The sequence below is a fragment of the Rhincodon typus genome, chromosome 32 (genome assembly GCF_021869965.1).
Source record: "Rhincodon typus isolate 14 chromosome 32, sRhiTyp1.1, whole genome shotgun sequence".
NCBI lineage: Eukaryota > Metazoa > Chordata > Chondrichthyes > Orectolobiformes > Rhincodontidae > Rhincodon > Rhincodon typus.
Window position 1 is genome coordinate 34,119,832 of NC_063363.1, and position 12,069 is coordinate 34,131,900.

At 41.3% G+C, this 12,069-nt stretch overlaps 1 protein-coding gene across 1 annotated transcript in view; it reads left to right on the top strand.

Moving 5' to 3' along the window:
• LOC109935925 (v-ets avian erythroblastosis virus E26 oncogene homolog 1) overlaps nucleotides 1-12,069 on the top strand; it is an 89,395-nt gene that overhangs the window by 53,888 nt on the left and 23,438 nt on the right. Inside the window, exons 5-8 of the mRNA XM_048615598.1 lie at nucleotides 4,251-4,370; nucleotides 5,597-5,797; nucleotides 7,599-7,685; nucleotides 8,020-8,262. Of these exons, the coding sequence (XP_048471555.1) occupies nucleotides 4,251-4,370; nucleotides 5,597-5,797; nucleotides 7,599-7,685; nucleotides 8,020-8,262 (651 nt within the window). The remainder of the gene's footprint in view (nucleotides 1-4,250; nucleotides 4,371-5,596; nucleotides 5,798-7,598; nucleotides 7,686-8,019; nucleotides 8,263-12,069) is intronic.

Sequence of the window (12,069 nt, forward strand, 5' to 3'; positions counted from 1 at the left end):
GCTTTGATCCAAGATTCTGGTTTGTGCCTGAAATCAATTGCACTCCGCTGTGAAGATGTCTCTATGCAGTAACATCCTTAGAAAATGTTGAAGCCTTTTAGCCACAGCACTGACATCTAGTATCTTGCTAGTTAACAGGCTGCCAGCACAATGGATTCTGTTGAAACAGACCATCCAAATATTCAGTAAAAACCAAAAGAACTGAGAATGCTCTAAATCAGTGACAAAAATAGAAATTGCTGGGAAAGCTCAGCAGGTCAGGCAGCATCTGTGGAGAAAAATCAGAGTTAACGTTTTGGGTAGAGTGACCTTTCCTCAGAGTTCTGAGGATGGGTCCTCAACCCGAAACATTAATGTTGATTTCTCTCCACAGATGCTGCCTGACCAGCTGAGCTTTTCCAGCAATTTCTATCCAAATGTTTAGTGTCTGGTGACTGTTTGATAATGATGGGTTACCACTGAAGGAGACTATTCCTTTATCACAGAATTTTTAGGACTCGTTACAACTGGAATGAATATAGCTGTGCTTCCAGATGTTCTGAGAAATAGGTAGTCATTGGAGGTCCAGCTGATGATAAGAATGAACATGGCTGTAACTCCAGATGTTTATAGATCAGAACTGGTCTTTCAGATGTTTACCGCAGTGGACAATGTGAGTATTGAATGCAATCAAACCAGTTTTATTGTATTGAAATTCTCTGACAAGAAACAGGCATAGGCTTGTGATTTCAATGCAATCTAGTGAGTTTCTCTAAAGATTGTCATTAAGGTCTTCGATCATTAGGTCTTAGGTGATTGGAACAAATGGTTTGTATCCAGTTGTTGAACTGAGATATAGGAAAGGGTCACCTGGCAAAGTAGCAGCGATTTCAAAGCTTGTGATTTTAAATAAACCTGTTGGACTACAACCTGGTGTTGTGTGACATCTGACTTTGTCCAAGCCAGTCCAACACCGGCGCCTCCACATCAAAAAGGAAAGGAATAATCAGCGAAGGACCTCATCTCTCTGATTTAGCCTGAATGGCTCCATTCCCAGAACAGCAGAACTTATGATTGTCCAGAATTTCTGTCTTCTTGCTGTGTAATTATGTCAAGTTGGTGAAATGTTTTGCTTTGAAGGTGAATGGTGAATGACCAGCAGCTGTACAATGTGGAGCTGCTCAGAACCTGACTCCACATCTGGCTTTGTTTGTGAGTGAGAGGATTGATCAATGTAAGTCTGGCTAATGTACACTCAGATTCAAACTTGTAATATTGCAACACTACGAAGCAGTATAAGAGGTTTGGGAGGACAAGGAACTGTTCTATGCCTCTTTAGTTCTCTCATTAAAAGTAAACTACCATTAAAAGCAAGTTTATTATGTAAACATTGACCAGCTTCAGAGTGACATCTTGTTTGAAGAAATTTAAAATTAAGCATGCTTGTTGTTAGCAAAATATTGTCATATTTTTAATCCCCTCCTCTCTATCTCTATCTTTCCATCTCTCTTCTTGATCCCTTGCTCTCCCTCAGTTTCCCCTTATCTGTCGTCCCTTTCCTCCTTCTTCCTCCTCTGTCTTCATCCTTTCTTTCCTCCTCCCACCTCTTCTTGTCTACCTTCTTCCTCTCTCACCATCTGGCCGCCTCTGCTCTCCACTTCTAACTCTCTCTTCAGTCCCACTCTATCCCTCCCTAGCTGTTCTCTTCTTCTCTCTTGTCCCCTTTCTGCTACTTTCTTTCCCTCACCCCTTCAATTCTGTCCCTCAGTGGTACTATCTCTCCATAATCTCAAAATTCGTGATTCCATGCAGTGATGTAAACTTCAACGTGACAGAGCAAAGGTGTTGAAGGGTCTATCATCTATGATTCATGCCTGCCAAGTTTTTGTTATGTTGCTTCCATTATCCAGATTCATTGCCCTGCCTCAAACTGCATCATTTTCTGAGCCAAAACTTTGAAAGTATGGAATACCTTGGGCTTCTCACCTGACAATCAACAGACTGTAAAACCCAACCTTATTATAACTAAGTCACCCAGTTTTAGTGTTAAACTTGTGCCTGGATCCCAGCTTCTAAGTAAAGTTGGCACAGTGAAAGAGAGACAATGTCAAATCACTATTCGGAAGGTGCAATCTTTTCAATGATGCCATTGAGTTTCTATGTAGAGTCATTTTCTTATCAGACTTGGGATGTGGGCGTCACTGGCAAGGAGCATTTACTTATCATCCCACACAGATTCACAGTCTGCTGATAAAGTGGACAATGTTTATTTTTTCGGTGACTGATCCCGAGAGAATCTACAGTTTATGGTCTCCTATCCCTTCTGATCTTGCGGGTTGCTTTTGGTTTCATCTCCACCTCCTCCGATCTTTCACCCAGTGCAGCAAATCCTGGCCTTGTTTTCTCCTAATCCTTTCCCTTCTTCTCCTTTTGTCTTCTCTCCATCCATATCACTCCTCCTCTAATCTCCTGTCCCGTCCCTTTCTGCTCTGTCCTTGCCCATTGTCCTGTAGAAAGATGGCATCTGATTTGATCCTTTCAGAACTCCTTCCTTCACAGTGAGCTTAAAACTGTTTGCTGGTTAATGACAATTTCCAGCTGATAATACTTGCTTACAGAAGAGGGGTTGACTATGGTCTGTCATGTGTAACCATAACAACTCACTGAATGGAATATACCAAAAGAGCTCTAACAACTGTAAAGATAATTGGCAGACTCAAGTGCCAATCAATGCCAGGGCTTTAATCTGTTGAAGAGACGATTGTGAAGTGGGAATTCTAATTAACAACTAATTGTTTTGGAATAATTAATTTGCAGAATTTAGAACTTATTACGTCTCACCAATAGTGTCGCTACAGACTGAATACAGCTTTTGAAAGAAGAAATGTATTAACTATGAACTCAAACTTTTGTCTCCGTCCCCACATTGATAGTAATTCCCAGATGGGAAGCACATAGACAAGAGTGAATTATTTATCTGTGCTCTTCATTCGCTTCCAAACATTGCATAACTGGCCGCATCGTATGTATATTGAGTCAAGCAAGTCCCTGCTAAAAGGTGTCAGCTGCACAGGGGCACAAAGTACTGGAAATGCTAAGCAGCTCTGACAGCACACGTGCAGAGAGAAACAGAATTAATGTTTCAAGTTGAATGCGACTCTTCTTCAGAATCTGCACTATTTTGCTTTTATAGAAGTGGAGGCTGCATTAGAAGGTACATTAGCGTGGGTGACGAAATCACCTGAGTTACTTCAGACTGGCTCAGTTCTGATTTTCATTCTATTTTCACAGCCCTGGTTTCAGGCATGACGAGTGGGCGTTGTGTGTTAATGGAGGCTGGAGCACATTGTCTCTTGCTGAATTCTGATAAGACCAAGGGTTTGTCAGCTTCCATTAAATTACTATCTCTTTCCACTTTTTTGATTCCTGTGTGATACATGCTGCTTCTCACTGTTCTATGTTTCCGCACTGCTCCTGATTTGGTCTCCTCACCCATTTTTGAATGGACTGCCAGTACTAATCCAGCCTTTGTTTATTGAGCTGTCATCTATAATTTCTGGTGCTTTAGATATGACTGCCAAAAGATATGTATCGTATCAGCATGAGTAATTCCATGACTTGCCACGAGTAAATGTAGAAGTAATCACCAGGAGAATACCGCTTGGAAAATGTATGAGAGGGCAAAAGACACTCACTGAATTCTTTTCCTTCACCACTGTGTTCCTTTAGGGGAGGTTGGTTTGAGATTGCAGAGGGCTGCTGGTAGCAGACGTTGTGAAATGACAATGACAACAAGAAATATTGGAAAGACTCAGCAGGTCAGAGAGAGAGGAAGGATGTTCAAGTCTCTCAAGAACTTCTGCCTGACCTACTGCGTGTTTTTACTTCAAATTTCCAGTACCTGCAGTGTTTAACCTTTGTTTTATTATTGGCTGATAGGAGGACTCTGGAATTAACACAGAAGTCTAAGTCCAGCCCACAGTCACTTGTATTTAAAGGTGCTATGTGTGTGAATTGGAGAGATGATGGACTGTTAAAAACCAATGATAACTCGGATTCCAGATGTTTATTTTTAGTACTTCCCACACTTGAAACCTCACATCCAAAAACGTGTTGCTTGGCATTGAATTTTGCAGACATATCCTATATCTAAATAACATGTCACCCAACTATATGTTCATCCATTCGCAGATCCAGAAGTAAATGTTATGACTGCTGGATGTTGAGTTTTTGTATAACAAGCATCTTTCTATTTTCTGAATACCATTTAGATCTGGAATGTGGAGATATACCATTGCTGACACCCAGCAGCAACAAAATGATGTCTCAAGCCCTTAAGGACACATTCAGTGAATTCACGAGGGTACAGCAAAGACTGGGAATTCCAAAAGGTAAACACTACCGCTTGCTGCAATTGAGCTTGTTGTATACTGGTTTCACCTTGGGTAGGTATCCTTCAGCTAAATGCTGGTATAACCTGGAGAAATGTAATTTTCATTGTCAGAGAGGCTTACTTCCCTCCTTACTTTGTTTGTTACTATTTCATTTTTTTGTACATTTAACCTCAAAAAATGGCACTCAACTTTCCCAAAATCGAACTGCATGAGGAACACTGCATTTTGCAAACTCATCAGGGCCATTTATTAAATAATGCTCAGACATTTCCAAAATAAATGTGCATGAAAATCATTTGAGTGTAGAAAATGATTCTTGGTTGCACCATTTGTTTAAATTCAGTCCTGTTTGGATTTGACAATAACGTTTGTTAATTTTGGATTTGGATGAAAAATTTGAGCTAATATTGGTTCTACATTTCGACTCAGCAATGTGATTCAGTGGAAAGGGGTGAAATTGCACATGGGCTGAAGGTAAATGAAGAAACCAATCAAGCTCTGATCCTCTACCATTTCTGACTTGGTGATATCAGTAGGGAAATGAACTCGCATTTCTAAACATCACATTTTTAAACTTTAGATTTCTTTGCTTCCCTTTCATGCTGGCAGTGACCAATTTTAGGAGATTTATATAAAATTGATCAATCTCCAAAATTAAAATAATAACCAATTAAACTAGCCAGTGTCTACTTTGAACGTATATGAGCGACTTCCACCCACATGTAGTCTAGTGAGTACCAGCCTTTGGTTGGATAGTTAGTTTGGAAGAATGTGAGCTAATAGTGACTACATACTTCCACTGAATTGAGAGATCAACTCAACTCGTTTCGGTGTTTCTGCTACTGCAGCTGCTCGGTCTGGAATTAGACACTATCAGGAGACATTTACTCCACAGGATTACTTTGTCCCCAGTCACCCTGTCCAATCTCAGTCCCCCAGTACTTCTAATAAACTGAAGAAAATGAAAATAAAGCACATACTTTTTAAACAAAAAAAATCTTTTTCATAGTTTTTATGACTTATATGTAATAGTGTCCAGAAGGTTAAGCTTTAATTCTTGAAACTTCTAGGTCAGTCCTGGAAAGTCTGTACCTCTACCCTGAATAGAATCTTTTATGAAACCCTCTAAGCAGTGCTGCACCGTGGCCCCTCCTGTACTTTGAAAATCACAATGATTATTATCAGATACAGAAACACCACGCGTTTGTTATGTCTCCCTGCAGACCCACGACAATGGATGGATGAGCATGTGACTCACTGGTTAACCTGGGCTGTGAATGAATTCAGTTTGAAGAATGTAGATTTCCACCAGTTGCAAATGAATGGAGCCACTCTGTGTGCCCTGGGCAGGGACAGCTTTCTGGAGTTGGCCCCTGACTTTGTGGGTGACATCCTGTGGGAACATCTTGAGCAACTTCAGAAAGGTAAGCCACAGGCTCATGGCATTAACCTTTCCTTCCTTATTGTTGGATCATGCCCATGGGATATTTAACAGCTCTCTGACTTAAATGCTGGAAGGGTGCAGCATTTGTTCTATTGTAGTGTATTGCATATCAATTAGACATTTACCTGCTGTGCTGGAGACCCTCCACCAACTTGCAGTATCCCACTAAGGTATTTTGAGTGGCGGTGACCTAATGCTGCAAGTGTGTGTGCCAGCTGGCCATAAAGAGGGTGAGTGCATTGTATTGGCACTGATCGAGAAAACCCTTTGTCACAAAACTACACTATTGATGGTGAGGAGTACACAATCTCATGACTATTTTTCCCAGGTCCCATTTTACCTGTATCTTTCTTAAAAGCTAAATCGAGTTATATTTAAGACAGTGTTTGCACATTAAGACTTTGCTGTGTGTTTCTTTTCAAAAACTACTAATTTCCCTTTTCATATCTGACTGCTGCACTGACCTCAGGACGGTAGAAGTGTACTCTTTTCTGATGACAAACACTGCACTCAGACTGCCTGGTGATATCCAGAGAGACACTACTGTATATGTGAAACTGGTCTTGCTTAGGGAGCAGTAATATTTTTAAAAGTTTGACAAAGAATATATAATCGATTTGAGTGGTTAATTTGTGTCACTGTAAACATGAAACATGTACAGACATGTATGCACATACAGACACATATACACATACATGCGTACACTCACACACGTATATGCACACACCTGTTTAAACAGACGTATACGCACACATTTACACACACATACACAAATTTGCCATTAATGAAGCTGAGAGTGATGCAGATATCAGTAATGAGATTTGATTTGATGTGGTTAATGGTGCAACTTCTAATAGTTGAAGGTTTTGTGATAGTGTTGGTATGTAAGGACGATTTTAAAGTCATAGAGGTCTACAGCACAGAAAAGGCCCTTCAGCCCATTGTGTCTGCTGGTCAAAAACAACCACCTAATTTTGTCCAGGACTTGGCCCATAGCCTTGTATGTCTTGGCATTTTGTTGTATTCTTTCATGGGAAGTGAGTGTAGGTATTTTTTGCCAATCCTAATTGTCCTCGAAAGTTGTTGAGGATTTGACTTTTTGAACTGTTGCATGCCATCTGATATAACAAGTTCTATAAAGATCATGTGAAAGCACTTTCGGGATGCTGGCCTGTAATGTAACCTCGCCTGGTCTTTCACACTTCTGTATACTTTTACCACATTGTCTTAGACTGGGATGTAGCTCACTTCAGTCTTCAGCCTTGCTGAAGATCCAACATGAGGGTGATTGGGGAATATGAACTCAGCTGATAGCAGAATGTGTCCCAGCTGGGAAGTGCCCCTGACTCATCATGTGTGCGTCAGAAACGCATCTTTAATGCAAAGTGTATCATGTAGTGCATCACGGATAAGCAAAGGGAAAACAATCGGTACCAAATTTAAATTGATAATCTCACTCACAAGGCACAAGGTGGCTGATATGGCACTTGTGCAACAAAGTGGTGCACTCAGAATTTGCACATTGAAGAGGGAGCTTTACTCTGTATCTGTGCTGTATCTGTGCTGTCCCTGTCCTGGGAATGTTTGAGGGGACAGTGTAATGGGAGATTTCCTTTGCATTAAGCCAAGTTGTATGTGACTGAGAGATTGAATGTCTACATTGCAGAGTGGCCCATTACGCATCTCAAGCATCTTCAAGACAGTCTCAACTTGATTACTGTGTTAAGAGGCTGTTTTTTAAAGAACGTTGTTTACTGATTGTTGAATTTCATTTCTGTCAGAATGCCAAGAAGACATCAAGCCCTACGTGGTAAATGGAGTCGTTTCCAGTTACTCTGAAAACAGTCTCTTCTCAACCTATCCCATGGGTAAGTTAGAGCTTAACCTCTGGAAGAGTTAGCCCAGGGTCAGCAGCACCTGGAATGAATGAACTGCCTCAGGGATACAAGACTTCTTCCCATCATACTTGGGTCCAGACTTGGACATGGGGTGCTTGCAATGTCATTCAGGAGTGGTATGAATTGTGGGCAGTGTGCATCAGAATTGGTACAAATTTGGACTGGTGAGAATCAAGATGCTACTTTGATGTGAGGACCATTCTTTGAAGATACCAATTCTCCTCACAGCTTGCAGTTTTGATTCTACTTCTCAGAAACTGTTTGTTTCTCTGCTGTACATTAATTTCAGTCTTCCTCCTGACAGGGTACGGCAGTGAACATGCACAGTGTGTTCCTCCATCTGAATACTCCGACCCAGGATTTATTACAGAGTCCTACCAAACCCTTCATCCTATCAGCTCGGAGGAGCTGCTGTCTCTAAAGTATGAACCGGATTATCAGGCTGTGATCACTCGCGATGCTCCTGTGGAGTCACTGCAGGCCGAGTATTATCTCAAACAGGAAGTGGTGTCGCCTGACAACATGTGCGTGGGCCGCATTAGCCGAGGTATGTTGTGAATATGGGGCAGGGTAGCGAGGTTCCAGATGGCCAGGAGTGCAGTAGTATCCTGTGGCTAATTCTGTGGAACTGCAATGTCTTCGAGGAAAGGCTGAATTTAGTCAGGGTTGCTGACTCTCTAGAATTATCCTGGAATCTTCACGACTTGAAGTTTCACATTTTGACCACAGCTGAGTGCAAGGCCTCTGAGAAAAAAAATAATTTTAGAAACAGAAAACAAAAATGATTTCCCTTTCTTTGACACTTCCCACTTCCATTTATAAACTTGAATTCATCTGTCTGCAACCTTCATATAACATTTGATTCTGAGGTGATTTTCCAACCTCATATGAAAGCTGCAGATGCTGGAAATCTGAAACTGAAGAAGAGTCACTGGACTCTCAACATTATAAATCTGTTTCTCTCTCCACAGGTACTGCTAGATCCACCAATTTCCAGCATTTTCTGCCTCATATTCCATCATTCCACCTCTGTAACATTGCTTGACTTTACTCTTATCTCAGTTCGTCTGCTGCTGAAATCCTCATCAATGATTTTGTTACATCTAGACCTGACTATTCCCACACACTCCTGTTTGGTCTTCCACATTTCTACGCTATAATCTTGAAGTCGCTCTTAACATATGAGGAATGTTTGAGGACTGTGGGACTATACTCATTGGAGTTTAGAAGGATGAGGGGGGATCTAATTGAAACTTTCAGAATACTGAATGGCCTGGACAGAGTGGATGTTGGGAAGATGCTTCCATTGGTAGGAGAGACTAGGACCCGAGGGCACAGCTTTAGAGTAAAGGGAAGATCTTTTAGAATGGAGATAAGGAGAAACTTCTTCAGCCAGAGGGTGGTGAATCGATGGAACTCACTGCCACAGAAGGCTGTGGAGGCCAGGTCATTGAACATATTTAAGACGGAGATAGATAGGTTCTTGATTGGCAGGGGGATCAAGGGTCACAGGGTGAAAGCAGGAGAATAAGTTTTTCAAACCCATCAGCCACGTTTGAATGGCAGAGCAGACTTGATGGGCTGAATGGCCTAATTTTTTCTCCAATGTCTTAGGGTCTTCTCTGCTGCCTGTATCTTGACTCACAACAGGTCCCATTTCCTTATCTAACTCACTGCTTGCTTTCCCCTTTAGGACACTTTTATTCAAGGCTACCTCTTTGATCAAGCTTCCGGTTACCTTACCTAATATCTCCTTTTACGGCTCAGTGTCACACATTTTATAACGCTCCTTTGATAAATGTTCCATTATGCTAAAAGCATGATTAAAATCTAATGTTTTGTTGAATGATATTAGCATTGAAAGAGTAAAGCTGTTTCAATAGTCAGGGTCACAGAATGAAAGAATTGTAATGGGGCAGAAGGAGGCCATTTGGCCTATTATACCAGCCCTGGCTCATCTAATGAACGTCTTTACCTAATTCCAATCTCTTGCTCTTTCTCCTATACCCTTGATGTTACTTTTATCCAAATAATCATCCAATTACCTTTTGCATGCTTCAATTGAACCTGCCTCCACCACATTTCCAGACAGTGCATGCCACACCCTAACTACTCACTGAGTGAAAACGATTTTCTTCCACTATTGCCTTGCTTCTTTTGCAGGATCAGTGTCAATCTATATCCTTCTATTCCTGTTCATTTTACTAGTGGGAACATTTCCTCCCAATCTACTCTGTAAGCACACCATGATTTTGAAAACCTGTATCAAATCTTCTCTTAGCCTTCTTCTCTCCAAGGTCAATAGTCCAAACTTCTTCAATCTACCCTCATAACTGAAGTTCCTCATTCCTGAAACCATTCTTGTAAATCGCTTCTGTATAGACTCCAATGCATTTCCAATAATGTGACACCCGCAACTGTACACAGCTGAGGTTTAACAAGTGTCTTGTACAGTTCAGCATCACCTCCTTGCTCTTGTACTCCATGCCCCCTATTAAGAAAACCAAGGATATTGTGTAATTTACTTTATTACTCTCTCTATCTATCCTGCCATTTTCAATGATCTGTGTACACAAAAATATCCAGTCCCTTCTGCTCCTGCACCCTCTTCAGAATTCTCCTTTATAGTGTCTTTCAATGTTCTGATGAGTTCATTTGGGTAACAGGGCTTGTTCTTTCGGACTGGTCAGTGGAGTGCACCGAGTGGAGAGATCTAAAGTGCAAAGTCAGGGCTGTTCTACGTAGGTGCTCATGTGATATATCCCCCAGGAAGATATCCAGCCAGAACTGAGATATGCTAGCTATGGGATATCCCTAGACTTGCTTGTTAAATGGATTAAGGTTGGAATTGATGTTTGCTGCTAAAATTCAGTAATCTTTGTGAATAACTTGTTGAAAAGATGACCCAGATTAATGGACACTGTAAAACGGTGAGAGGCTGAGGCAGTAAGGCAGCTGGAGACTGACTGTGGAAATTAGTACCTTGATAACACTTGAGTGTGACACTGTGCTCTGTGACTAATTCTTACTTGGAACAGGATTGTTCCTGTGATACTAGAGAGTGATACCAATCTCAAAAGACTTGTGCCGGGCTACATTTGTCATTTTTGCTGATCAGCATGTCTTTTTCTTGCCGCTTCAGTCTTTTTCTCTTGAGTTGAAAGCCTGTGCTGACAACTGCAAACAATTATAGCTGAAAGCAGACAGAAGCTGCAGCAAACTGATGGAGAATAGGTGTTTAGTTCCAACTGGATACTTTGGAGTTGTTATCAGAGACAGTGAGGGAACGTGTCAACTGACTCCAGTGTAACAGCTAAGACATGGAGCCTGAAGATGAGATGAATAATTGCTGTGGTGACTATTCCTGCAGAACAAGTCACAACTGGAAACATTGACTTCATGGAGCCGTGCCAAAAAAACTGAGCGCCTTTAAAGTCATTGTATATAGAGATTATCTGGGACCAACAGTGTCCTGATGAATACTTCACTGTGTTTAAAATAGGAATAGCAGTAAACCATTAAACCCCTTCAGCTTGTTACAACATTTGATTTATATCAATCGAACTGCCTTGCTTCTGTAACCCTGAATTCCCCACATCTAACAATAAAAGATTGTTAACCCCCAGTGAGAAACTCTCAATTCACCTTCTGCTTGTCAACTTTTGGGCGGAGCATTAGTTCCAAATTTCCACGATCCTTTCTGTGAAGGAAGTGCTTCCTGATACCCTGGATTTTATTCCCCGCCACCGTTTCTGCTTTTCAGTTGGACTTCCCATGTCCCAACCCAAAATAAACTTTTACTAAAGCTCTGCCTTATTCTATTGCCAGTGATTTTAAAATGCCTAACAGTTACCAGTTCACTGGCCAGCGAACAGTTTTCTTTTTCTAATTCATCTTATTGAAATTTCCTAATTATATGAAGACTTCAGACGGATGTGCAGGCTCGGTGGATTGGCCATGCTAAATTGCCCATAGTGTTCAGGGCTGTGTAGATTAGGTGGGTAACAGGGGGGTGGGTCTGGGTAGGATGCTGTGAGGGTCAGTGTGGACTTGTTGGGCCAAAGGACCTGTTTCCACACCTTAGGGATTCTATGAGATCTATGAATCTCCTTACGTTGTCGTCAAAAGAGGCCCAGTTTTTTCAGTTCTCTTCTCGTACGAAAGCTTTTCATTGTAATATCATTGGGATGAATCTGTTCTGTACCATAACAATGACATTTGTCCAAATATAAAGCACCATACGAGCTGCCAACTGAATTAGGCAAAAACCTGACATATAGGCACACAGAGATAGTAGGAACTGCAGGTGCTGGAGAATCTGAGCTAACAAAGTGTAGAGCTGGATGAACACAGC